The 23,663-nt window shown below is 36.1% G+C and overlaps 1 protein-coding gene and 2 pseudogenes across 1 annotated transcript; 1 reads left to right on the top strand and 2 right to left on the bottom strand.

Annotated features, from left to right (window-relative positions):
- Nucleotides 1-10,654: 10,654 nt before the first annotated feature.
- On the bottom strand, nucleotides 10,655-11,496 carry LOC126606318 (uncharacterized). The gene has a single exon (XM_050273683.1). It carries the CDS (start codon nucleotides 11,351-11,353, stop codon nucleotides 10,793-10,795), a length of 561 nt encoding a protein of 186 aa, XP_050129640.1. The 5' UTR covers nucleotides 11,354-11,496; the 3' UTR covers nucleotides 10,655-10,792.
- Nucleotides 11,497-19,559: 8,063 nt separating this feature from the next.
- Nucleotides 19,560-20,113, bottom strand: LOC126606204 (uncharacterized; annotated as a pseudogene).
- Nucleotides 20,114-22,851: 2,738 nt separating this feature from the next.
- LOC126609159 (uncharacterized) lies at nucleotides 22,852-23,561 on the top strand (annotated as a pseudogene).
- Nucleotides 23,562-23,663: the final 102 nt, after the last annotated feature.

Raw genomic sequence — 23,663 nt, 5'->3', positions numbered from 1 at the left:
TGATGAATGAAATATCAATCTATCTATCGTTGCTTGTTAAAAAATAAAAATTAAAAAAAAAAAAATAAAAATAAAAATAAACTACTTGGCATCGGTCAACAATAATGCAAGCAAAAAATAGATCTATCAAGTTCTCTATTAAAAAGAAAAGTGGTTAACTTGATAGCTTGAACAGATTTACCAATGGTGTGATCATTTGTAGTTAATTAATACATCAATTTAATACGACAATAATCACAATATTACATATGTTAATTCACGTGAGTGCAAAAATATTAGCGAATCTTCCTCATTAGTCATGCATTATGAGGTCAAAATTTCTCTCCATCTCATATAGTAGTTTAAACTAAAAATAGCACTTGTATTAAAAAAAAATTTATCGGATATTTGCCAGTCATAATGTCATATTTATTTATTGTTATGTTGTTAAATTGTGAATTAAAACTAAAGCAACGAGAATGTAATTAGTTGAGGGTTTGCCTTTAACCTGGGCAATTAGATCAAGGATTGATGGTTGACATACAACTATACCAAATGACCAAGAGTCGAAGTGAATGCAAAATATTTGAAGAAGCAATTGTATACAATTACCAAGAGAAGGAGCAATTGTATACAATCATGACCCAAACATGCCATGTAGTGGGTTTTCCTTTGGACAGACGTTTCGCCCTTTGAATACATAACTAGCATCAATGAAACAGGTAATACTACTAAAAATATGCATTGATTGCAATACCAAAAATGTTCCAGTTGTTGGTGAATTGGACTTCTGTTTAATATTCAGGTTTTCTGCATTTATTTTTACTTCTTTCAATGATCTGATTGATCTCAAAATCCAATGATCTTAAAAATTAATACCATTATACTTTTACTAACTGAAATTGTCAAAATGGATAAAACGCTATTTATAATTGTATATGTCTCGTTGCTTTTACCGGGTACTGAAAATTACCATGTCCCTACTTTTTCCCTTCAAAATAAAATACTTTCTTAGCACACCTTTCCTCATAAACCCTGTTGCGAGTTATATATTTATATGAGACACTTTGGATGCGGTCCTTAACTATCAATATTTTTTTATTGAAACCTTGTCTGTTTTTAATTTTTTTATCAAAATCCTTGGCATTATTAATGTTATAGTGTAAGTTACTATATTTTTTGAATTAAAAATTAAATATTGAAATTTGTATTTGTGTATAGTAATAAGATTTTAAATATAACCCATAATTTTCTGGATTCAAAATAATAAAATATAAATTATACTCTGTATTATATTTTGTGTGTGTGTGTGTATAAATATATACATGGGTACATTCATCAAAATTAGCAAAAAAAAATTATTGTACCAAAACATGGATACATTCTTCAAAACACAGGAAAAAAAAAGATATTAGGCTTAATAACATTAGAAAATTTCTTCGATTAAACTTGACATAGAATGTACCCATATAAGTTTAAAAATTGATTAAATTTTTAATGAATTTTATATTAAAAAATTGGGTACTTTTTATATAAAAAAAATGTGTACATTTTATATTTAAAAAATGGTATATTTAAGAATGGGTACATTTAAGACTAAAAAAATTGAAAATTATATGAATGTGTACATTTAAGATTAAGAAATTGAGAATCTTTTTATAAAAAAACTAATGGGTACAAACTTATTCTAACTTATTTATTTATTTTGGAAATGTTTGAATTGAAAATTAATTAGGAGTTTAATAGAGGTGTGAGTATTAAAACCCTAAATCAATTACTTTTTTTTTTTAATGTAATAAACATGTAAATTCATTATCACATTAATGCTAGGGAGTCTAATCAAAATTTGAAAAATAATAAGGTCTAAGTCAATGAACATTAGTAACTAGGGACCAGATACTAATTTTTCCTATTTATATATTAGTTAAAGAGTAAATAGTAGTTTGTTGTTCTACATTGACGAAGTACATATGTAATATCAATTGTAACTCCTATATATACTCTATTTTGGAGATTAATGAATATACAAGAAATTCCCAAATATTGTCATATATATTTTTGGTATTGTACTATATTTAGTGAACAGTGTCGTGCTATAGTGCCGAGAATAGTATTGTGTTACAGTGTTGTGAACAATGCATTGCTTTAGTCGAGAACAATGATTCTGCTACAGTGTTATGGTAAATTGTCTTAATTCCATTGTGTATCTTTTGTGCCTTTATTGTTCATGTTTTAGCCAAATTGCTCAATATAATCATAGCGTTGTTATGCATCTTGGTGGAACAAATATATGGATAATTGATACTGGAGCCACTAATTAGGTGACTGGTGGCCTAGAGTGTTTGATGAGTTACGTGACTATGTTCGTGATCCGTATATTACTAGTGCAAATGGAGCATTTTCCACTGAGAAGGATGAATGCACTATCTCTCACTCCGACCTTACCACTAGTCCATGTTTTACTTATTCCTGATGTTAAGTGCAATCTTTTATCGGTATGAAAACTACTTGATACATTATATTGTTCCGCTCACTTCAACCCCACATATTGTTATTTTCAAGACATTCAAACTCAAAAGATAATTGGTCATGGTAAAAGAATTTGGGGTTTGTACATCTTGACTATAGAGGATACTGTTGATTTAGGTTCAAATAATCATCAAGTTCTAAGTGCTAAAGTGGATGACAAACATCAAATTTAGTTGTGGCATTGACGTTTGGGACATCCATCATTCAGTTATATGAAGCATCAATTTCCTTCTTTGTTTCGTACTTGTAGTGGTTCAAAGTTCAAGTGTGAAACATGTGTCATGGCTAAGAGTCATCGTGCTTCCTTTCCCATAAGTGATTCTAAAGCTACTTTGCCATTTGGTTTGATACATTCTGATGTTTAGGGTCTGGCGAAGGTTACTTCGAATGGATTTTGTTGGTCTGTTACTTTTATTGATGATTGTACTTGATTAACTTGGGTGTTCTTGATGAAGAATAAGAGTGATATCCCTTTACTTCTTCAAGAATTTTGTGCAATAGTGTCTACTTAGTTTTAGACCAAAGTTAAGGTTTTCAGGTCTGATAACGGAGGAGAATATGTGAACCATACTTTGGCATGCTTTTTTCATGATCTTGGTTTTACTCACCAAACGACTACTCCTTTTACACCCCAACAAAATGGTGTGTCTGAACAGAAGAATCGTCAAATAATAGAGGTTGCTCGTTCCTTGATGTTGGATAAATATGTGCCTAATCATTTGTAGGGTCAGACTTAATCAATCGTGTTCCAAGTAAGATTCTTGATTTTCAGACACCGTTTGATGTATCCAAACTTTATTCGAATGTGTTTGGGTGTATGGTGTATGTGCATGCCTACTCTTATCAGCAGAGTAAACTTGATGCATATGCTCTCTGATATGTATTTATTGGATATGCTAACAATCAGAAAGGCTATAAGAGTTATCAACTTATCATCCTCCAACTCAGAAAACTTATATTACCATTGATGTCACCTTTTATGATGAAGTTTCGCATTTTGTGAAGCTCTCTTCCGATTCCTCACTTCAGGGGGAGAGGCTGAGTGAAGTACAGATTTGAAAAGATCGTATGGATGATGTGTTATAGGCAGAGTTAGAGACGAAACTTATGATGCAGCGTGATACTGACCAGTCGGCTATAGATGGCGATCGATTTACTGTTATTCCCGAGACTATTTCTACTGATGACCAATCGGATGTGCCCAACAAGTTACCTGTTGTTGGTATGTTTGACGAATTGTCTTTTGATGATCAGTTGCCTCTTGTTGGTATGACTAACGAGTTGCCTGTTGATGGTTCGTCTAGTAATGATTCGTCTAATAGTTTGGTACAAGATGTTGACACACATGAGGTAAATTCTGATGATTCTTCTACTTATTAGTTGTCTCCACAAATTAATCGTGGAAAACCTAAAGTACAATGTGAGCCTGATATGCATGCCAAAGACAAGTATCTTATCAACAACTATATGTCTACCCATCGTTTGTCCAAACCATATGTATTTTACACATGTCACCTATATAGTGTATCGATTCCAACAAAATTGCAGGATGCTTTGTCTGACCCTAAGTGACTTAATGCCATGAATGTTGAGATGCAAGCTTTGGAAAAAAATTCCACTTGGGATTTGGTTCCGTTGCCGAACATGAAGAAAGCTATTGGATGTAGATGGGTGTTCACTATTAAGCATAAAGTAGATGGTTCTATTGACCGGTACAAAGCCAGATTAGTTGCTAAGGGTTATACTCAAACCTATAGTGTGAACTATCAAGAGATTTTTGCCCCTTTTGCCAAACTTAACATTGTGCGTGTTCTTCTGTCCTTAGCAACAAACCAAGATTGGCCTCTATTGTAGTTTGATGTTAAGAATGTTTTCCTTCATGGTGATCTTAAGGATGAAGTTTATATAGATTTCTCACCTGGTATCGGTATATCTCTTTAAAAAGGTGTGTGCAGATTGCGAAAGGTTGTATGGTTTGAAACAATCTCCTAAAGCGTGGTTTGGGAGGTTTACAATTTCAATGAAGAAGTTTGGGTATTTTCAGAGTCAATCAGGTCATACTTTGTTTCTAAAGTGACGAAATGGTAAGTTAACTGCATTGATTATTTATGTTGATGACATGATAGTGATTGGTGATGATCAGGAAGAGGTACAACGCCTTCAAAAGTACCTAGGTATTGAATTTGAGATGAAAGAGGTGAATTGAAGTATTTTCTTGGAATCGAGGTTGCACGATCTAAGCATGGTATTTTTCTGTCTTAAAGGAAGTATGTTCTTGATTTATTAGCTGAAATAGGTATGTTAGATTGCAAACCTACTGATACTCCGATTGAGCAGAATCATCGTTTAGACTTATGTCCGAATCAAGTACCTACCAATAAGGAACTGTATCAGAGGCTTGTGGGGAGATTAATTTATTTGTCTCACACTCGCCCTGACATTGCTTATATAGTTAGTCTGGTAAGTCATTTTATGCATTCACCTAGTGAACCTCATATAGATGCAGTAATCCGTATTTTGATGTACTTGCAGATGGCTCATGGCAGATGCTTGGTTTTCTCTAAGAATGGTCATTTGAATGTAGAAGGGTATACAGATGTAGATTGGGCAAGTTCTATCATTGATCGGTGATCAACATTTGGATACTTTACTTTTGTGGGTGGTAATCCAGTTACTTGGAGAAGCATGAAACAAAAAGTGGTGGCTAGGTCAAGTGCTGAAGGAGTTTTGTGGTATGTCTCATGGTGTATGTGAGTTGTTGTGGTTGAAAAAATTGTTAAGAGACCTTGGATTTAAATCCAAGGGTGCTATGAAACTCCATTATGATAACAAGGCTTCTATTGAGAATGCTCATAATCTAGTGCAAATGATTGAACAAAACATGTGGAGATTTAGATGCCGGAATTATTAATTTTCCGTTTGTGGGATCTCAAGATCAACTTGTTGATGTGCTTACAAAGGCTGTGTTTAATAATGTGTTTTCCAACTCGCTTGACAAGTTGGGCATGCGTGACATCTTTGCTCTGACTTGAGGGGGAGTGTTGCGAGTTATATATTTATTTATTAGTTAAAGAGTAAATAGTAATCTGTTGTCCCACATTGACGAAGTGCAGATGTAATACCAATTATAACTCCTATATATACTCCACTTTGGAGATTAATGAATATACAAGAAATTCCAAAATATTGTCATATATATTTTTGGTATTTTAGTATATTTAATTCAACTAACGCTACCTTCTCAAGCACTCTATAAGACCCCACATTTTCCATGTCAACAAAAGCTTCAAGTCTCACCAAATTTGTCCACTCTTTGATTATTGTATCAATCACCAAATTCACAACCTGGATTGCAATCCCCTCATCCCAATACTTGGACCCTAAGATATAGCCAAGTTCACCTCTACACATGTCGTTGCCCAAATTCGGGGTCATGGAATGGCACCAATTGGTCTATTGTCAAGGAAAATTGCATTGAACCAACGGTGTTTTGTATCAATATTCTTGATATAGCCTGGACTCAACAAATGGTGCAGGTTGGGAAAAAGGCCAAGAAAAGCCCAAAGTGAAGTCAAAGACCAAAGAAATCTCAAGGCCCAAGGGGTTTAGAGGAAGGATGTTCCAATCACTAAACTTGACTGCCTACTAGTTTAGGGCAAGTTTAGTAATGTTGTGTTTTTTTTTAAAAAAAAAAACACTATTTCTGCTAATAATAAATAGCATTAAAATAAACCACTTAAGTGTTTGGTAAACTTTTTTTTTTGTAAAAGTGTTTTTAACAAAAAAGAAAAAAAGTATTTGGTGTTGTAAACATTCCTAGTTTAAGTGTGATTGTGTAAATCCTAGATTAGATTTGATTCTAGTTATCTTTTCCTATTGTATCTTGTATTCTTTGGGGATGAAGGAATATCTTCTCTCCTTTACTACTATAAATAAAGGCACAATGTAGGAGGGATAACAACACACACATATTCCCTTACAATTCTACAAAGACATCTCTTTTCTCTCTTCTCCTTGTCGCTGGCCCTCTCTCTCCTTGTCAAATAAAATAGACCACAACACGTTATCAGCACGCTTCTACCGCTGCGCTTAGGAATTTGACGTTGAAGAATTTTTCTGTATCAAACAAGTTCATCCATATCATCACGCAATCAGGTTCTTTCAAAACAACGGTTTTTATCTTGATATTTTTGTAGCCCTGATAACATGAACATTCACCATGATGCATGACTCAACCTTACGTTTTACGAATTTTAGATTCTACATAAATTGTATATGCATCATAATCATAATTGTTGAATTATGTGAATTTGATATTGGTTATGAATTGCATCAAATATATTTGTATTTGTATCACATTGAATTACATTAACATATTATTGTTTTGAATATGCATATGATTGAATTAAATTGGAAAAAAATAATTTGCAATCGGGAAACCTAAGGTTCTTTCGAACCTGTGCCCTACACTATCCTATCCATGGTAATGGGCCACACTGTGGCCTGCACCTAGGGTTCTTTCATTCTAGGTATGATTAGTGGGAAAGTTAGTTGCCTGGCAGATAGCGCAACCATGCACACTGTTTTGCATGAACGCATCTATTTCACTAACTTCATACCTAAGAATGCACCTCTGACAACCCTCTCAGGCACATCCAACCTGATAAAAGGATACGGTAAGGCATGTATAATGTTGTCCAATGGTACAATCTTGACCATTTCTGAGGCACTATATTCACCACATTCCAGAAGAACGTTGTTGAGTTTCAAGGACATTAGAGATAATAATTACCACGCTGAAACCCACGTAGAAAATGGAGTTGAATTTATGTGTATAACTTCTTACGAATATAGCTAGAAGCGTATTAAACTCCATTTAGCAAAGTTATCATCTCGCAATTTCACGATCAACATTCCTAGAAGACCTTCAATTTTCACAGATTCCATTGTATTATCAGACATTTTGATTGCTATTACCAAAGCCGTTTACAACCAAGAAAAACCAGACATAAAATTTTACAATCACAGAGATCAAGATTACTTAGCGAAACCCCTCCAAGATGATAATCAAGAATTAAATTCTCTTTGGCAATTGGGCTTTAACAAACAAAATTCAAGCAAGAAACAACATCCTTTTCGGAAATCGGCCTTCAAAGAAGAGAGATGACAAGAAACTAAAATATGGCAATCGGCCTTCAATCAAGATTTCACTCTTATAATCGGCCTTTAATAGAGTAATAAGCAAGGATATATCGACAAGTAAAGATTATCAACCATGTAACTCTTCACAATTTCTGACAAATAATGGCAATCGGCCTTGAAATTCATCAAACAGAAAGAAATCCTCACTGATGCAAATCAACAAACAGCTAGAATGCACAAACCTTTGCTCTGTTGAAACACCATAATTTGAGCACTAAGAAACTTCACCAAAATCAGCAAATCATCTATAGGAACCGAGCAACTACAAATCATGCCGCGGAAGAGCGAAAAATCACCAAGGATCAACCTCCGGCGACCATATTAACACTAAGCTCAGTATCTCCGAAGGAAGAAGAAAGCAAAGAAAACCTTCACAGAAGAATGTAGAGAGAGAGAGAAGAGAAAGAAGAATGAATTGCTATGAATGTATTGATTGATCGAGAATTACAGAGAGATTGTTATTATATACTACAACCTTCACTTCACAGCTAAGTCACCAGAAACTAACTTTTCTTATCATTTTAGCTATTTAACTACAATCCTAACAACCTTGGCTGACGTGTAAGCCATCTGTCAAAACCTTTCTTGTTGATGTGTACATATACCCGTCAACAATATATTCATTCGTACGTGCTTAATTAATGTCTCTAGGGAAGAGTTGAAAACTATTACAATAATTCAGGAGAGATGAGAGTTTTGAACCCAAGACACGTAGGTAGAAACCCAACATCTTATCCACTAGGATACTAGACCACATGCTTGATCGACACATTAAAATAACTGACACCACTTAGTGCTAAGAATTTAGATTTGAACTCTCGGATTGTGTGATGTTCAAAATTAATGGTTTACAATCTAACACCATTTAGTAGGGGTACTTTTAGTTCTCAAAATTATAGGATGTTAATCTGTCAGCAACATTGAACGAGATCAATGAACATTCATATCTACTTGTGGTTAGTCAGCATTAGAGAGTTTTATTTTTATGTACTAATTTGATTTTGTTCTCTACCTGAAATATTATGTTTCAGGTACGGACTATACAAGCTAGGTTGGTGTCGGGCATTTTTACCACATTTTCTATGAAAGCAATCTGACGAACTCTGAAATCAAGGGAGAAGGAGTAGAAGAAGCTTCAAAGCTTCACCCAGAAGTGAAATATACACGCATGGATGAATTCTTAAAAGTATATGCATGATAACATTCCAATGTGTTTAATAATAGTTTGTAAAAACGTATAATATATATTGTACTCTAATAGGATATTCCTCACTTTTTATGAAGCACAACTAGACAGGGACGACACCCTTAGGGCTAGTTTTGTATTTCTGTGTTTAAAAAAACAAAAAAAAACATGTTTCTACTGTGCTGTGAAAATTAATAAAGCAATTGAGCGTTTGGTAAACTTTTTGTGTAAAAATCAATTTTCGAGTCTTTGGCAAAATTTTATTTGAAATTGATGTAACTATGTTAAATGACTAAAATGATATTATTTTGGGTGGGGTAAACTGACATTTGACCCTTTGAACTAGTACTCCACATGAAATTGTCCCTTGAACTTTTTTTTTTTGATAAATTAACCCCCTAAACTATTTGAAATCAGCTAATTAACCCCCTGTCGCTGGATTTCACCCATTATTTGGTCAAATTCAAAGGAAAATTAGTCTTTCCTTCATTAATTCTTACTTGTCAACTATAACCATCAATGAACTTATGACATTCGAAAACAAAATAATGTGTAATGACAATGTGAAATGATATGTTATGTAAACATTTGGTTTTTTTATGTTTTCTCATTATGCTATATGTTTTTGAATTATTTTGTGTCCTTATGTCAAAATTTTATTGGTGGTTAGAGCTAACAAGTAACAATTGATGATGAAATGACTAATTTACCATTGAATTTGACGGAATTGATTCCACAATCTAATGTCAATGGGTTAATTGACCGATTTTAAATAGTTCACAGAGCTAATTTACCAAAAAAATATTTTAGGGGGTCAATTTCAACTAGGGTAATAGTTCAGAGATCAAACCACAATTTATCCTTTTGGATGTAAAAAGATAATTTATTTTATTGTTTATTCATAATTTTTTTAGCTGTTGTGACTATTTATAATCTTTACTTACATATTTAGAATCAAAATACTAAATCCCCTCCAACCAAACAAACACCCAAATCTCCTGGTCTACTTCGACAAGGGCACCACGCCCTCGACAGGAGGTTCAACCCAGATGAATTATGCAACTTGTTGGGTCTCTGATAGAGGCTTTCACTCTCAAGGTTCTCCTGCAAGCTCTTTCCATTAGCCTCAGAAATTGTCACATTGGAATGCATACTCTGTGTCACGTTCGCAGTCTTTATGTTTGCATAGGAGAGAGAGAGAGCTCTCACTTCAATAACTTCACACTGCTTCCCTGAGATCAAGGAAACCCTTGAAGGAAACAACACCGAGAAGATCAAATCCCTGAAGAAGGCCATCATGCTCTTCCTCAACGGTCTGGGTCTGGGTTTTGCCTAGAGAAATTAGGCGAAGAAGACCAAATAAAGCCTCTTAATTAATCATTAAAGAATAATATATGTTTGTGTTTCCCCACTTACGATTAATGAATCTTTACCGTCCAGACATAAAAATCAGAACTGTTCATTCTTTTCATCATTATCTAAAAATCATATTTGCAAAAATTATTCAATTTGAAAATCTTTTAATCATTCATATGCATAAAACAAATTGACGGTTCATCATGATAATGTTGCTTGTTACTCAAACTGTTAATTGGTTTAAGACATATGGATGACTAAACAAAGACATATGGATGACTAAACAATCTCGAATTGAATAATTTTTTTCCTACATAATCATTAAAGGATGATAAAGAGAATAAATTGTTCTGATTATGATGTTCGAACAATAAAGATTTGTTAAATCATAAGTGGGAGGAGTGAAGACACAAACATTATCATTATAATATAAAAGGTGGATTCATGAAATACCATTACATTTTTACCAATTAAAATCATAAGTACATATCAGATAGAACATTCATAATTTTCCTATTACTTTTACTTGGTACAAATACATCAAGTATGCCAATCCGTAGAGAGAAGACTGAAAATCACCATGTCCCTACTCCTTCCCTTCAACATACAATATTTTCTCAGCACACCTTCTCTCTGAAAGCCCACCTTCTCAAGTAACCTTTGCGATCCCACATTGTCCACATCAACAAGAGCTTCAAGTCTATCCAAATGTGTCCACTCTTTGAATATTGTATCAGCCACCAATTTCACAGCCTGGGATGCAATCCCTTTGCCCCAGTACTTGGACCCCAAAACATATCCAAGTTCACCTCTGCACCGATTATTGCCCGGGAAAGCGGTTACTGAAATGGCACCGATTGGCCTGTTGTCAAGGCAGATTGCTCTAAACCAGGGGTGTGGGACGACAACATCCTTGATAAAGTTTAGGGCTTCTTCTTTGGAAGCATAGGGTTCCCAAGTGCAGAAAACTGTGACTTTCTCATCTGTGCCCCATACCATGAAATCATCAATATCCGCGAGATCCAACGGCCTCAGTGTTATCTTGGACAGGTCAATTTCGGTGCCTTCTCTTCCATTTGACATCGCAGAACTTCCCTCCATATGAACAATTCTCAATATATTTATTCACTTTTGAGTATTGTCTGAAGAGCATCTGGGGTTTAGCATGCATAGAAAGTGAGGGCACAAGAAGTTGCTTGGAGATAATGTTGGATTAAATGGAAGAGGGTCCAGCTGGGTTCCTTGCGTTAGTCAATTAACTTTGAGTCGTGAGCAAGAATTGGACAAACTGCCACAAATAGTACGGGTACTTGTGGCCGCCTTGGTTGACCAAGTAACAAGGCACCACAAGGCAAGTGGCTACACAAAGTTGGGGCCCCTCTGGGTGATTGCTCGTCTGTGAAGAAGACATTTTTGTTATTATTGTGTTATGTAGGATGGGATGGAATGCAGTGGGACGAAAGTAGTTCGTCCCATGGTTAGCGTGACAAAATAGCATGGCACGCATTGTTCTTGAAACAGATTTGGTCCAATCTTTTATTCCACACTCTCCTCCCGTGGAACAAACTTGTTCCACTATGTGGAACACAAAATTAGAACTTTGTTGGACAAATTATCCCTTCTCTTTCGCAATAATTCTACCCTCCAAGTAGGAAAGGGATCATTGCCGAATCCTTTTCCTGAGAATTCCAGGGATTCTGTGATCGTGTCCGTTTATGATACATTGTGCGGTCAGAAATCATTTAAAATTTAAAATTAAATATAAATAGTATCTAACAAAAACTAACCGCATGATATACGATAAATGAACACGATCACAAGATTCCCGGATCTCAGGATCCTCCAAATATGCTGAACTAATCCCTTCTCCGTCGATCCCACCTATATCCCCTCCTCCGTCGATCCCATATATGCTGATCTAATGCCTCCTCTTCTTTTCTGTCGAAACCATGGCAGCGTCATCTCACCTGCTACAGAATCCACTCACTGGTCCCATCTCGCCGTAATAACCAAATACCAACTTTCACTGGACTTCCCTCTCTATTGGCATCATCTCTTTCACCTCCTTCTTTGCCGCCATTTGACGACAGGGTCATGGTCGTCGTTTTGGACTTGCTCACAGCTAGCCCAGACTTAGTCCACTTTTCAACATTTAAGTGTAGATAATATCATTTGTTTTAAAAAAAAAAACAACGAACATGGGTACGCTAGTCGTTTAATCTTTTTGTTTCATTCCGTTCTGTGTACCAAACGTTGAAAAAAAAAATTGTCCTATTCCGGCCTATGCATACCAAACGTAGCACATAACTCCGTTATGTCGCATTATATCCCATTTCGTCTCGTTTACGTATTAAACGGTACCCTAGTGCAACTGGGCTAATCGATCATGTGTTTTGGAGAAAGAATTGTCATCGTACGATTGATGATAGTAAAATTCCTATGAAATATAAGGCAATGAACTTATTTTTTAAAATTTTATATTTCAAATTATTTTAATTTACAAAAAGTCAAATTTGAGTGAAAGAATGGGTTAATTACAGAAACACTCCCTGAGGTTTACCGTGTTTTCATAAAATCCTCTCACGTTTGAAACATTACACTAACATTGCCTAACGTTTTAATTTTCATTCATATAACTCCTTTTGGTTAAAAAGTCTTACTAATAGGACAAATCTATCCTTATAATTAATTACTTAAATACTAAAAAGGAGATTTTATAAATAAATAGAACAGTCAAATCAAATTAAACATTACATTAAAATATTTTAATCTTATAAATAAACATACAACGATCTACCGCAATGATGAAAAATAATAGTAGACATGTATATTTTAGTACGGATTCGATCCCTACCGGTCTCGCTACCTCCTAACATTTAACAAATAAACTCATTAACATTATCGTTTGTCCAAAACAAGAACATTATTATTTGTCCCTCATCATCTTCTCTCTGGCTGCATTTTCTTGAGCTTCAACCTCATCATCTTCTCTCTAGATGCATTTTCTTGATCTTCAACTGCACAACAAATTGCTTGTATTCGACTCTTTGAATCCATCTCCGTTGATTTTCTGAAATCTTCTCATGTTTTCTACATTTGATTTGTGTATAATTTTTATTGGCGTGAGTTGACTCCTCATTACAGTAGTTTTATTCTTTTCTTGTATCATATATATACGAAGCGTTCCAGAACCCTAAATCAGCACATACGAACCAAGGGTGTTGCTGGAAATGAGTTGGGGAAAGGGTAGTTGGGAATTGTGGGTCCGCAGTGAAAAAACTAAGGGAAGTTAAATGTTTGGATTCAAGGGTGAAGAAGATGGAGGAGGAGAAGATGTGAGATTCTGTCAAATTTTTTTGCTTGTTTTAATGTTTTATTAATTTTTAATTTGATTTCTTTTATTTTTTATTTATAAAGGTTTTTTTTTTTTTTTCATTTTGTTTGTACGTAATTGTAAGGGTAGATTTGGCCTATTAATATGACTTTTTGACCAACAAGGGTTATGTGAAAGTAAATGTGGGGTATTAGTGTAATGTTTTAAACGTGGGGGAGTTTTGTGAAAATACATTAAACTTCAGGGGATGTTACTGTAATTAACCCTATGTGAAAGAATAGTATAGTTAATATATGAAAATAACTTCTTCTGTTTTTTTTTTTTTTTTTTTGTCAAGCGATATATTTGTTAGATTACATATTAGATTATAAAGCAAACGGGGTTCGAATCCACGCATTGGTGTAAGGACAACACTCATCTCCACCACTGTGGTAGATGACCACTTGTATATATGAAAATAACTTTACCATTGATTAAAACGTATGAAATAACTTTACCAATTTGATTACAACTCCAACTCCTACCCTATTTTTAACTTTTGAAAAGAAACGATATTATCTACACTAGGAGGGAGGGGGTGGGCTTAGCCTCACTCTTGAACGAAAGATCATAGCAAGGTAACCCCTAAAGTTTACTTTAGCCACCCTAGTTTTCAGTAGCAGAAAGTCTAATCGCTACCCTTCCTGCAGCAACATGCTGCTGCTCCTTGAAACTAGGGTTTCAGGGACTTTAGGTGACTCCTTGATGTAAATCTCCTTAAATCAAGGAATGCTTTGTAATTAGTTAAAAGCCATTGTTTAGGCCTTAAATCAAGGAGAAGATGGCATGTATCTTCCCTTGTGTTTTGCTGCTTCATATAGTGCACCTTGCTGTAAACACAATTCATTATAGGAAATATATTAAAACTCATTTTTCCACATAGTATCAGAGCAGTGTCCTTCTTAGACCTGTCTCTACAACCTTTTGTCATGGTCTTTCACTCTTCTCAGCCAACAATATGGCAAAAGAAAATTCAATCAATCAAGAAGTTGAGAGCACTCTTGCTTCATCACCTACAAATTTCTTTGAGGTTGATATCAACCTAACTCAAAGACTTAGTTCAATTTTGCTGAATGAATTTAATTATCTCCCTTGGTCAATGGCAGTTACTTTGGTTCTTGGTGGAAGAGCCAAGCTCGGCTTCATCAATGGAGTCATTCAAGCACCAGAAATTTCGTCTCCAAATTATGAAGCATTGCTATGCAAAGATCAGTTAGTTATGTCATGGCTGCTAAATTCTATGAGAGGAAAATTGCTGAAATTTTCAGCTGTTCTAATATCTCACAACATATGTGGAACCAATTGAAGGAAATGTATGGCAATCAAAACAACTCGGTCTGTGTCTTTCAACTTAAGAGAGACGTTGCAGCTCTTCAACAAGAAAACAAGTCATTCGTGCAACATCTTGGCAACCTTACCACTATGTGGAAGGAGCTAGATGTTTATCAACCCCACATCACAGATGCTATGGTGTTGTTAAAAAGAGCCGAGGAGGACAAAAAATTTCAACTACTAGCGAGCTTAAGCTCAGAGTATGAAGACTTAAGAAGTCACATTTTGATGACTTCAGAACTTACGTCTTTCTCTAGTGTGTGTGCCACTATTCAACGTGAAGAGGTTAAAAGACAGGTCATGTAGTTAGACACCAAAGTTGTCACACGAGAATCTCGAGCATATGCCTCAAACTACTAGCCACTTGAGGTGAAGGTTTACAAAGGTAAGCGTCCTGACTTGAAGTGTGATCATTGTCTTGGAATTGGCTATTGTGATATTGGTCATACCAAGGATCAGTGCTGGATACTTCATCCCAAGCAGAAACCAAAGTTAAACAAGGACATCAAGGGACCATACAAGGTTGTTGCTAGTTCACCATACAAAGTCAGTTATATGGAAAACCACGTAGAGTCTACTTCAAATTATGTCGACACTGATGGCTGTTGGATTTTACTTCAAACCCTGCTGCTCTAATAAATGAATTTGCTTCATTTCTTCAACACAAGAAACGGAATGGAAATGGTCAAGAGGCAACGATGACTGAATCCGAGAACCATTTTGCGATGCTTGGCAAGTTTGCGAGGTTCCTAGCAGAGGCTGAAGGTGTACCACAGGAAGCTGCCCCAGGTATCTTCCATTTTTTTTACTACTCTAAATACTATTCGTGTGCATGATTGTTATATCATTGATTCGGGTGCCACTAATCACATGACAAACCAAAGAACAAACTTGTATGGATTTCAAAATATGTCATCTTAAGTGTCTGTTGAAAATGGAAAATGAGTCTTTGTTATAAGTAGAGGAAAAATTAGGTTAATTTCGAACCAAGTTGAGTCCACTGCCCTATATGTTCCTGCCTTCCCTTTTCAACTTCTTTCCAATGGAAAAATTACCAAAACATTAAGTTATCTTGCAATTTTCTCACCAAAAAATGTGATTTTTCAAGACCTAGTCATCGAGAAGACGATTGGTGAAGGTTTCTTTCTCAATGGTCTCTATTATTTGCCAAGAAATTGCTCACTGTCCAAAGGCCTTCAACTTAGTGCATCCTTAAGTTCAAAACAGCCCCAAGACCCACATTTGTGGCACTAACGTCTAGCACATCCATCCTCACCTATTTTGTCTAAGCTATTTCCTACTATGTTTATCAAGTGTGACACTTGTAATATCTTCAAATTCGCTAGACTACCATTTAATTCTTCCTTGTCTAGAGCTAGTAAGCCTTTTGAAATTGTACACTCAGATATTTGGGGTCCAATTAATGAATCATTTGATGGCTACAAATATTTTGTGACATTTGTTGATGATTTTACAAGAATCACTTGGTTATATCTCTTGAAATTCAAAAGTGAAGTGGTTACTATGTTCAAAGACTTTCACAACCTTGTTACAACTCACTTTGAGTCCAAACTTCAAACATTAAGATCGGACAATGGCATTGAATACATGTCTAACAACATGACACAATATTTAAGCATGCATGGCATATTTCATCAAACAAGTTGTGTTGGAATGCCCCAACAAAATGGGGTGGCCAAGAGGAAAAATAGAGACCTCCTAGAGAAGACACGTTCTCTCATGCTTCACATGAACATTCTCAAGAAGTTTAGGTCACACAGAGTGCTCACTGCTACATATTTGATAAGCAGGCTTCCAAGTCAAGTGTTGAAGTTTAAATCACCATATGAAGTTCTTAAAAAATCGGCCCATAGATTTGTCACATTTAAAAGTGTTTGGATGTACATGTTTTGTGCATGTTCAAGCACCTCATCGTGACAAGTTGGATCCCTGATCTATTAAGTGTGTGTTTTTGGGATACTCTTCAACTCAGAAAGGGTACGTATAAATGCTTTAATCCTGTTGCTAACAAGATTGTGGTGTCTAGAGATGTAAAATTTGAGGAGTCCATGCCTTTTTTTTTCACAAAGGAATCGCAGATTCAAGTAAGGGGGAGACTTGGGAGGATTTGATTTCATTGCCTAATCCTAGTGAGGATATTAACTTGGACCATCTTCCAGTTGATGTCACTCATGCTCTTACTCTTGATGCCTCTTATCCTCCTAATTCCTCAAGTCCCTGCCACATGTCACAGTCTCATGACGAGGCCATAACAACACCTCCTAGACATCAAGAGGTTGACCCACTTCCAGTTCAAACAAATCCTCCAAGAACACGCCAACTTTCATCCAAACTGCTGGATTATGTTACCTATACAGCCCGACATCCTATTTCACTTGCATATCATCGCTACTCACATTCCCATACAACTTTTCTCAATGTTATCTCAAACCACCGTGAGCCCTGTACGTTTCAGAAAGCCAACCTTCATACCGAATGGAGACAAGCTATGGATGAGGAGTTGCGAGCCCTTAATGACAACCACACTTGGAGTATTGTCCACCTTCCTTGTGGAAAGAAAGTCGTGGGCAGTAGGTGGATCTACAAGCTTAAATTCTATTCAGATGGCTCTATTGAGCGCTATAAAGTACGATTGGTAGCTCAGGGTTTTACTTAAACGTACGAGGTGAACTACAAGGATACTTTTGCGTATGTGGCCAAGATGAATACAATTCAGGTTCTTCTTTCTGTGGCAGTCAACCAAGGTTGGTTCTTATTCCAAATGGACGTGAAAAACGCCTTCTTACATGGGGAACTTGAAGAAGAAATATATATGCAATTGCATCCCAGACATCCCTAAGCCTCCCAAAATGGCCTTGTTTGTAAACTCCACAAAGCCATTTATGGGTTAAAACAATCCCCTCAAGCATGGTACGCTAAGTTAAGCTCGGTTTTGGAAGAGGTAGGATTCTCCAGGAGTAATGCAGATTCATCTTTGTTCATTCGAATAGGTTCATCGGGTAAATTGGTGGTGTTAATTTACGTCGATGACCTTATCATAACTGGTGACAATATGGATGAGATTGTGTCCTTTAAACAGTCTCTTCATCATAAATTTGATATCAAAGATCTTGGGAAGCTAAACTACTTTCTTGGTATTGAGATGGCAACTTCCCATAATGGACTGTTTTTTAACAAAAGAAAGTACGTGTTGGATCTTCTTCAAGAGGTCGATATGCTTGATTGCAAACCAGTCACTACTCCCTTGGATTGCAAGCTCAAGTTGGACATTGTTGGGGAACCTCTCACTCACGTAAGATACTATCAATGATTAGTTGCTAAACTCATTTATCTTACTATTACACGGCCCGATATTACTTATGTCGTGAGTCTTGTTAGCCAATTTATGCATGCTCCCACTATTGCACATATTCATGTTGTCAAGATGATACTACGATATCTAAAGGGATCTATTGGACGTGGTATTCTCATGAGAAATAATGGTTCAACTCAAATACAAGGTTATACGAACGCAGATTGGGAGGGCAACGCTCTCGATCGAAAGTCAACCACAGGTTATTGTACTTTCGTTGGTGGTAATTTGGTCACTTGGAAAAGCAAAAAACGAAATGTCATTGCTCGCTCCAGTGTTGAGGCGAAATATAGGGCAATGGCTTCCACTTCGTGTGAACTTATATGGCTCAAGTGTCTTCTATTTTAGTTGTGGTTCACTAGCAATGTACTGATGTCCCTCATGTGCAACAACCAAGCCACGATGCATATTACTTCCAATCCGGTCTTCCATGAACGTACCAAGCATATTGAGGTGGATTGCCATTATGTGTGAGCCCAAGTTTAGTCCAAAGTTATTCAACCTCTTTTTACCCGTAACCATGATCAATTGGATGGTTTGTTTACAAAGGCATTGCCAGTTACACATCTTCAGCACCTTCTTGGCAAGCTTGGCTCCATTAATCTTATGGATCCAACTTGAGGGGGAGTCTTGAACAAAAAGCCACTGCAAGGTAACCCCTAAAGTTTACTGCAGCCACCCTAGTTTTTAGTAGCAGCAAGTCTTATCGCTGCCTTTCCTGCAGCAACATGTTACTGCTCCTTAAAACTAGGGTTTTAGGGACTTTAGGTAACTCCTTGATGTAAATCTCCTTAAATAAGGAATGCTTTGTAATAAGTTAAAAGCCATTGTTTAGGCCTTACATCAAGGAGAAAGTGGCGTGTATCTTCCCTTGTGTTTTGCTACTTCATATAGGGCACCTTGCTGTAAACACAATTCATTATTGGAAATATATCAAAACTCATTTTTCCACACTCACAATGGGTTAGCAATAATGTGGTTCAAATTCTCTTATGGTGAGAATCGAACCTAAGACATTTCACTTACATGTGAAAAGGAATATCACTCGATTGTAGTACTAAATGACAACCCTTCCCTTAATTTGACAACCCCAAAATTTTACTTAATCAAATTGGAATTTAGGATTGGGTTCGATTTAGGACCGAACTAAAACAGGTTTTCGAAAATATATATCAGATAGAACATTACTTGCATAATTGTCCGATTACTTTTTATTGGGTACAAATACATCAAGTGTTCCAATCGGTAGATAGAAGATTGAAAATCACCATGTCACTACATCTTCCCTTCAAAATAAAATATTTTCCCAGCACGCATTCTCTTTGAAACCCTACCTTTTGAAGCACCCTTTGCGATCCCACATTGTCCATATAACAAAAGCTTCGAGTCTCTCCAGATGTGTCCACTCCTTGAATATGTCATCAGCCACCAATTTCACAGTTGCAATCCATTTGCCCCAGTACTTGGACCCCAAAGCATATCCAATTTCAACTCTGCACCGATCATTGCCCAAGCAAGTGGTCACCAAAATGTAACCAATTGGCTTGTTGTCAAGGCAGATTGCCCTGAACCAAGGGTGCGGGATGATAACATCCTTGATATAGTATAGGGCTTCTTCTTTGGAGGCATAAGGTTCCCAAGGGAAAAAAACTAGGACTTTCTCACATGTGCCCTACACCATGAAATCATCAATATCCGCGAGATCTAACATCCTAAGTGTGATCTTGGACAAGTCAATCTCACTGCCTTCTCTTTCATTTGACATAGCGGAACTTCCCTCCATATGAACAATTCTCAATATCACTCTTGGATATAAGATGTTATTGTCTAAAGTTGTAACAACCTTTGGGGTTTAAATACATAAATGCACAAAAAATGAACACACAAGAAGTTTCCTCGCAGTTTTCCAAAAAAAAAAAAAAAGAAGTTTCCTCGAAGGTTGAAATATGGTTGAGATGGGTCCAAATAGGTTCCTTGGATTGGTTAATTACTTGGAGGTGAAACAAGAAGTAAATGGTTGTGTGATTAGCAAGAAATAGAAGCACTGCTACAAATAGTATGCATGGGAGCCTTTGGCCGCCTTGGTTGACCAACTGGCAAGGCGCCACTATGCAAGATTTCTAATGAAAAACTCACAAAAAAGGGTTTCACAAATGGATCATTTGCTTCCTTCCGATCTTTAGGGCTGGTTTGGTATTGTTATGCTTTGAAAAAAAGTTGATTCTGTTGTGCTGTGAGAATAAGCAGCTGTGAAATAAAACAGCGGAGTGTTTGGTAAACTTTTTTGTAAAAGTGCTTTTGGAAAAAAAAAAAAAGCAATATGATAGTGTTTGGTAAACTTTTATGTAAAACAGATGTGACTGTGTGAAATGACCAAAAAATGTATAATACTATATTATTATTATGATATTTTATTTAATATTACTATTTTTATGTGAGGATTTTGTGTGGCCGTGGGGCCCACACCCCATTTCCCTTATCCCCGTGTCTTCCTTTCTCTTTACACTCCCGAACTTTCTCAAAAACTCTCAGCTCTCTCTTTCTCTCTGCACTCTCTGCACTCTCTCATCCACCGAGATAACCCCACACACAAACCTTCAATCTCAGACCATCTCACCAATAGATTATCATCATCTCCACCCTTACAAATTTAACTCTAAGTTTGGGTTATGGGAATCGTGTTTTGGGTGCTGGGGATAAGAAAATCTGAGAACTCCCTGAGCTCTCCAATTAGAATCAGGACAAAATCAGTCTTTTCCCTTCTACCTATTTCCCATCTCTCTTAGATTTCTCAGTCCCCAAACACCAAAACAAACCCACCTCTTGGATCTCATCACCTCTCCCTCCTCTACATATCCCACCCCCACCATTCACATTCCCCCTTCAGATCCCACCTCCCCATTTCCCCATTTCCTCATTCCCAATTCCCATCTCTTTGCGGGAATCAAAACTAGGAGCTCACTCTGCTTTTGCTTTGCTTCACCGCACACTCTAATGGCTTCTTTCATTGTCCCCTATCCGAAGGCATGTGCCACCCCCGTTACTTGCCTCAGTTCCTCCGCCCACCTCTTGGATCTCATCGCCCCTCCCTTCTCTACATATTCGGCGAAATAAGAATGTCAACTATGAAGATTCGATCTTCAACCCAGCAAGAAGGAGAAACCGAGGAGGGTATTTTTGAGATTATGAAAGTTTCATTAAATTTTACTGTTCACCCACCTCTTGAAAAAAAAGGTTGGTTTTGAGAAGCAGCATTTTGTTGCTTCAACTTTTTGTCACTTTTCAGCTTAAAATGACAATGACTTTGAAAATAAGCAGAGTTACCAAACACAAATTTTACTCCAGCTTTTTTTTAAGCACCTCAATGCTAAACCAAGGCTTAATTGCACATATCCAAGAGAGTCCTCAAACTTTTTTTTTTTTTAGTACATCAATATTTTTACACGAATGAGATGAGGAGTTTGGGTAAGCTATATAATGAGCAACCTAATTTGGTATCGAATTCGCCATCCACGAGATTCGAATCTAAGACCTCTCACTTCCAAGTGAAGAGGAATACCACAAAACCATAATAATGTCTTATTATTCCATCATTTATTAATAAAAAACAAGTTGACAAAGATAATTAAAAATAAATAAAATGAGTTGACAGACATTTTTTAATAATGGAGTAGGATTTTCTCCCCTCTTTTTTTCCCCTCCCCTTCCCTCCCCTCCTATATAAACAGTCACGGTTAAGCCACGTCAACATCTTATATTAATTTTGTATAGAAAGAGAAAGACAAAATAGAGAATGTGAGAGGAGGGGATGGAAGAGAATGAAAAGAGGAGAAGAGAAAATTCTAGTCTTTTAATAATTAGAAGAATGTTTGAGGAGTAGGATAGAGAGTCTCTAAATCTAAAGAGTGGGCAAAAGTTTTAAATTTGTAGAGTGATTTTATCAACTCTGTTGAAGGAATAAAAAATAAAAAAATAAAAAATAAACGTGACACTTCAAAATTAGCAAAAGCTAAAATTTGTGGAGTGTGTCGAAGATGCTTTCAGTCCATTGAAAAAGATATTTCTTTGTTTTATAACGTCATCTTGGTGCAACTACTGTAGTAGTAATACTAGTTGTTGTAGTAGTAGTAAGAGATGTGGATTAGGCTAGCCAGTCATCTAATTAAGTAACAAACTCAATATGCCATCTTCATATATGTTAGTCGATCGAATTTAAAATCTCTCACTTACAAATATATAAAAAATACTATTAAATTATGGTACTAGTTAGTAAAGCATCTTCTGTTTGAAATGAAAGAATAGCATTTCACAGTTGGTGAATGGTGAGTTTAACTACTATCAGCGAACATTTCACAATTTTTTTTGTTAAGTCACCATCCAAATACCGAAAGCTTAACAACCATAAAAATAAAAGAAACCCATTTTATATTTGTTATGGAAATTTTCAGGCCAATCTATGAAATTAGAAAACTATCACAATTAAGTATTTTTAGGACCATCTCTTGTAACCATCACAAATGAAAATGGAAAAAAAATTCTTTGGAAATCACACTTCGTCCTTATTGGCTCTCAGACGCTGATGACTTCTTGAAGTATGCTGGGGATGAAAAGGTAACACAATTCACTCGTTGGAACACATTCAAATCCAAGGAGGAAGCACTTTCCTACATCAGGGACTTTTGTATTCCTCACCCTTATTGCAGGTCCATGTGCATCAATGACCGTTCGATTGGAATGGTATTCGTCAAGCCACAAGGTGGTGATGACAAGTGTCGAGCGTAGGTCAGGCGGGCGCTAGCAGCCGAGTACTGGGGACAAGGCATAGCAACCAGATCTGTGAAGATGGCCATCACTGATGGGTTTAAATAGTTCACTGATTTGGTTAGAATGCAAGCTTTGGTTTTGATAGAGAACAAGGCCTCCCAGAGAGTCTTGGAAAAACTTGGGTTCCACATGGAAGGTCTCTTGAGGAAGTATACCATTCACAAAGGTATAGTTAAGGATGTCTTCATCTCTATAGTCTTCTATCTACTGACCTTATGCTTTCAAATCAACTAACCACTGTAAATTTGGATTTAAACCAGTTGATAAATACTTTTACTATATTGCTAGGCAATTTATTAAGTGGGAACTTGCCTGTTAGATGATCGGTTCATTGACAAACATTGTTTAGTTAAAACATTAGCATGCATTGCAACTTACAACTACTTTTTTTTTATATAATTAAATTCATTGTACATATTATCTAATAACTGACTAGTTGCAGATGATGTTAGTACCAATTTGGCTACTTGTAATAGTACAAGGCATGTCCAATGAATCCAAATCTATTA

This window comes from Malus sylvestris, chromosome 16 (assembly GCF_916048215.2).
Source record: "Malus sylvestris chromosome 16, drMalSylv7.2, whole genome shotgun sequence".
NCBI lineage: Eukaryota > Viridiplantae > Streptophyta > Magnoliopsida > Rosales > Rosaceae > Malus > Malus sylvestris.
This window is presented reverse-complemented; position numbering and strand designations above follow the sequence as displayed.

What these genes read in the sequence shown, in the direction of transcription:
- LOC126606318 (XM_050273683.1), bottom strand. Translation starts at nt 11,353, where the DNA reads ATGGAGGGAAGTTCTGCGATGTCAAATGGAAGAGAAGGCACCGAAATT.